Here is a 5240-nt window from a genome sequence, read left to right as displayed (position 1 = left end):
AGGCTTCCATAAAAACCCATTCTGCCAAAATGGAAGAGCCGTGTGAAAATCTGTCAGTTTAGATAAAGACAGTAGCAGGACAGCCTGGGGGCGAGAGGGAGGATCCGATGTCAGCTATGGAACCGATGCATGTATCTAGCTCCGAAGGCCTCTCTTCTTACGATGAAAAACAGCCTAGCAGAGATGGTTACCATCACCCTGCCTACCCCATGGCACTTTGCTGAATGAGAAGATGGTCCTGCCTTGAGAGGATGTGAATATTGGGAAGGCTTGAACAGAGCCTGGCCTGGAAAAAAAAGCATGGAGAACCTCTGGGAGGAGCAGTCCTATTATTGAAAGAATAGAAAAGGCTAACACAAACCTGAAAAAACTGGAGCTGTTTTTCTAAACTCCAAAAGAACGGGTGTTTTAGCACACAGCTGGCAGACGGACGTTTCTGAGGGTCCATATTTATCATTTGCTCTATTAAATCACGAGCAACTATGTCTTCTGCAAGGAAAAGGGTGATAATTCTTAGGCTGTAGGGAAATCTAATGTTTCATCCTTTAGTCATGTCCACTACTTCCTCAAACACAATCCTGAACACTAGCTCCAGTGCTGCCCTTATAGATATGCTGGGCAAACAACAGAAAGTCAGTAGTCTTGAGTCAGTGTGATTATGAAGATCAAAGTTGAGCTCTCTTGTACCCTTTAAATACATGAAATATCTCGACAGTCAAGCTTGCAGAGTTCCAAATACTGTATCCCAGAGATGCTTTGTAGTACTAATTCGAAGAGCTTTAGGAACTTTACTTCAGGAGTACAACTTTGCCAGGCGGGGAATCACTGTGGGTCACAATTCTGTCATTTCTGTTGGTATTTTAACACCCATGGAAAGTTCACTAAATGCTGTAGTGCTTTATGTTTACCGGGCTTTTCTTACCGTGCCTCCCTGCATTTAAAGACTCCAGGCTGTAGGCACCCAGCAGAACGTTGGCTTGCCGCTGTAGAGATTTGCCAAAGGGTTGACTGCCTTCAGATACCACGTAATAAAAAACACAGCCAGCTGAAAAGATGTCGACGGTATATGTCTGCAAATAAACAACCTTTAATAGCAATAACATGTTTTTTTCTCGTGAAGACTCTGGCCATCACAGGGTGGTTATTTTGCATCTAAGAGCAGAAGAAAACTTTTCCAAATCATGGGTTCAGCTGCAAGCCAGCACGAATGCGGGGCTGGACTAGATGACCTTTAAAGGTCCCTTCCAACCCAGACTGTTCTATGGTTCTAGGTGCCTCAGTGAAGCAAGGAGGTTAAGAGGTCAAAGCAAAAAAAAAAGTCCCATGGCCTGAGTTAGTTGGGGGATTCAACATATACACGATTGCAGGATTAACTTGCTGCTGCTGAGGAGCCTCCTGGGTGCAGCTCCAGCCCTGTCCTGAGCTAAAATGATGAACAATTGGTTAAAAATGTAAAGCAGGTTTTCAAAGCAGCTTGTAGCAGTGCAGGCGCCAAGAACAGGTGTTGGAGCTTGGCCCGTAGGGCTTGGTTCTTCACAGATGCAGGACTAATTTGGCACCTGATTTCCCAGGCTGGTGGTTTACACAGCAGCTGACAGCGTGCATGGTTGGGATGCCTGGAATGTGTTCACTGTAGGATCAGGTAAACTCTGCTCCATCTGACAAAGAAGAAGTAGTTGCCAGAAGGCCCTTTGGGTGCAGACTACGGCTTTGAAAATGAATGCTTGCTATGTGCCTAAATCCTGGGCAGCTCTCGCTAGAAGCCTGTGGGCAGGCTGTTCAGAAAGCCAGGTTTGATTTCCATCAGCTGGTGGGGAGTAGTAGACTAAGAAGTGCAGGGTGTGAGGATCACAGTGTGAAGTCCTTGAGGATCTGGGTCTGCTGTGCAAAAGTGTGTTTTCCCTTCCAGGTGGCTAAGAACCTGAATGAAGTGGGATTTGTATTCCCAGGAATTAAATGCCTGTAGCTGTTTTGAAGTCAGGGAGAGGAGTTAGAGTTGCTGACGGTGACAAATACCAAAGGGGTGATAGCGTTGCCCTGCTGTAATAACTCAACGCTAATACAACCCAAAGCCTCCACCATTCAAGGTCGGAGGGAGCTGCAGGCGTCCCAGCTCTGCGATCAGGGCAGCCATTCTTCTCTTCTCCCTCCGGCACTCAGAAAGGGTTGCAGTCTCTCAGGAGCACCTTTTACCCTTCCATTTTTCCAGACCCAGCCTAACTGCAGTACGTTTGAGCGCTGCCTTCCCCTCCGCCGCCCGCATCCCTGCGCACTTCACTCCTCCCGGAGCTCTCCCTCCTCCGTATCTGAGCTCTCAACTGTTCTCCTTTCTCCCTGCACCTTTTCTTTCACAGCAGCTTCCCCAGTTTTCTCATAGCCTGTACCCTGTCAAAGCACTTGGCTCTTGGGGTCTGTTGCAGAAATCCTCTTGCTCCCTGGCCTTGCTCCCTCCAGCACAGTTATTGCCCTCTGCTAGCGAAGCCAGCCTTCTCTTTGTCCTCCAGTCCTGCTCATCTGCCCGGCCACAGCTCAGCAACCTGCTTTCCTTTTGCTCCCGCTGCTGCTCGCCTGACTGCCATTTGCACGGCAGGAGTTGATCCTGCTTTGCACCCCAGCTAGAGGCCCTCAGAAGCCCCTCCCAGCCCTTCTCTTTGTAATTTTAAAGTTAATACCCGCACAAAGTTGTGAGCAAAAAACCCTCGTTCCCCAAGTCACTCTCCAGGGTTATGTGAAGGCATGGCTTGTGGTTTCCCGTAAGCCAAAGCAGCTCTAGTCTGCTTGTGTACACACACACACACACAGCACGAGATGTCCCTTGCCTGGGCGATCTCGGATCCTCAGGAGGTGCTTTTGGGTAATATGAGCACAGGTGAATGATAGAAAACTTTCAACTGGAATAAACATCGGAGTAAACTTCTGTGAAATACTCCTGGGCTAAGCACTGCATCTGTACATGCATGATGCTTTGTCCAGCACATTTGGAAATCTTGGTCAAACTGTCAACTGCTTGGCTTTTTCTCCCAAGTAAAGCATCCGGGGTGAAAAAGAGGGTAATCCCAGAGATGTCGTATGGTAAGCTTTACACAGGACAAAGAGTCTCTGCTCCTCCGAAGTTTATTTCGTGAGCTGAGGAGCGGATAAAGAGCAGGTAAACATGAAAAGCAGCATGAGGGGAAAAAACCTCCAAGACAGCCCGGGGGAGCAGGAATAGCAGTGGTCGTAGCAAACCAGTACAGCAAAATTTTGGAGTTTGGTCCCACTCCTTTGATATTTAGCCCTGATTTTTGTGATATTTGGGAACGGAATCCTGGGAGCTGCAAAAATTTACTATATATCACCTCCCTCCTCTCTCAGCATTTCTGCTGCTCTTAAAGTGGATTGCACATTGTGGTTAGTGGTATTTCTGCCTCTTTTGCTGTTTTTCCATCCTCTTGTCCCCCAGCCACAGGCTGGATTTCTGGGGATCTGCGTATGAAATCCTTTGCCTTGTGAGCCAATTTCTTCCAGCAGCTTTCGTAGACATTTTCTTTGGTACATGCAGGCCCCCAGTGACAGCTGCAGTTTTGGGGAGGCTTGAAACATCCTACTGACCTGTTCCCGTGCCTCCTGAAGTCAATGAGGTTTGTGCTTGGTTTCCTAGAAGGCAGACTCCAAGGCAAAGTGTTTGCCTCCCAGGTAGAAGAATACCAAGAATCAACCCTGATCTATCACCTCTTTTCTTTTTCTTCCTCTCTGCAGGAATGGACATACACATACAACCACCAAGTCCGCCAGCAGCAGCTGTGCTTGTCTGTGTACACCCTCTTCCCCGGTTCCCAGGTGCTGCTGTCACCTTGCAAAGAAGGTGACAACAAGCAGGTGAGCCCTTTCATTGATCCCCCATTTTCTTCGAAGTTCCCTTTCCTTCAGCATAGTATTACTGCGCGTCAAATCACCCATGTGCTCTGACTTCATCTGGGAAGCATAGTCTATCTGGGAGTACAGACTCTGGCCTGTTCAGCCCTTTGCCTCTTAAATGAGTGCGTTGATAAGGATGTCTATTAGTGTGGGTGGTGATCTGGATACTTACACTGCAGAAGTCAAACCAAAACTGGCAATTTAGTTTGCACGGGCTGCCAGTCAGCCAGCAGATGCTAAAATTTCTCTGCAGTTAATCACTGAGCTGGCATTTGAACCAGTGACCTGGGGAAAAAGCTGTTATTAATATATTATCTTTCTGAAGCCAGACAGAGACTGAGTTTAAATGAGTGTGCTTCTGACGGGAGAAATGCTCAGCGTGCGCTCTGCTGGGTGTGGGCTGGGGGACCCTGTACTTCCCAGCATCAGGCCACAAAGGCTTAGTGACGACTGTCCTTTTGATGCTGGAAGAGTATAGTAAAAGCATAATGAGGAGGAAGCTTGTTCACCCTTGTTTCCCCTGTTTCTTCTCTCGTGTGTCTGTCCTCAGCGTTGGGGTAAAGTTGGGTCGCACATTGAACACATAGTTTCACGCTTTTGTTTGGACACTGAGACGGTCGGGGACACGAATGAGAGCACCAAAGAGCTTGTCATCAACCCTTGTGAGAGCACAGCCATGAGTCAGCGCTGGGACATGGTGATGTCTTGACTTGCTGGAGGACTTACACAGCGGGGATGGGCGCTGAGACATTGCTTCATGCAGCCAAGATGCACCAGATGGAGCTCAAATGCAAAACCATTGGGGGTCCTTGTGTATTATGGGACAGGAGAAGAATCACTCAAATAAAAATAAGGACGTGGCGCTCCAGGTTGAACAATGGATGTTGTCTGCACGGCATGCAGCTGGTATTGGCCTGTTGGCAGTCATACATTCAAAGAGAAGGGATAGCAAAAAAACAAACTTGAAATGTTTTAGAGGGATACCGGGGCTCCTGTGATGGGCCCTACAGAAGTTTGGTGTGCACAGTATTTATTAATCTTTCTGGAAACATAGGTAGAAGAGCCTTGGAGACCAAAAGGAGACTTGGACTCAGCAACACAAGCATTTCAGTAGCTTTTGGGGGGTGATGCTGGTGTGCAAGGAGAGATGTGCCAAGGGATGCTAAGAAACATCGCCTAGGATCAAGTGGAAAACACTGAATTATCTTTGCACTTTTCATTGCTGTGGATGAGTTTGTCTTCTGCAGACAATGTGGGTGGAGCCATGTTGCACGTTTGAATTTTTATCTGATCCACGTACATATTGTGTATACAGAGGCAGCGCAGTCATTTATGGCTGTGGT

At 47.7% G+C, this 5240-nt stretch overlaps 1 protein-coding gene across 1 annotated transcript in view; it reads left to right on the top strand.

The window, feature by feature from the left end:
* The window catches only part of LOC104620957 (polypeptide N-acetylgalactosaminyltransferase 14-like), a gene marked incomplete at its 5' end in the record, with an annotated part of 14930 nt that extends 9918 nt beyond the window's left edge, over positions 1–5012 (top strand). The window contains 2 exons of the mRNA XM_010287320.1: positions 3739–3858; positions 4448–5012. Coding sequence (XP_010285622.1) covers positions 3739–3858; positions 4448–4606 — 279 coding nt within the window. The remainder of the gene's footprint in view (positions 1–3738; positions 3859–4447) is intronic.
* Between the last annotated feature and the right edge of the window lie 228 nt (positions 5013–5240).

The sequence above is a fragment of the Phaethon lepturus genome, unplaced genomic scaffold (genome assembly GCF_000687285.1).
Source record: "Phaethon lepturus isolate BGI_N335 unplaced genomic scaffold, ASM68728v1 scaffold11195, whole genome shotgun sequence".
In the NCBI taxonomy this organism is placed as follows: Eukaryota; Metazoa; Chordata; class Aves; order Phaethontiformes; family Phaethontidae; genus Phaethon; species Phaethon lepturus.
The sequence above is the reverse complement of the archived record's forward strand: the minus strand, read 5'-3'. Positions and strand labels throughout refer to the sequence as shown.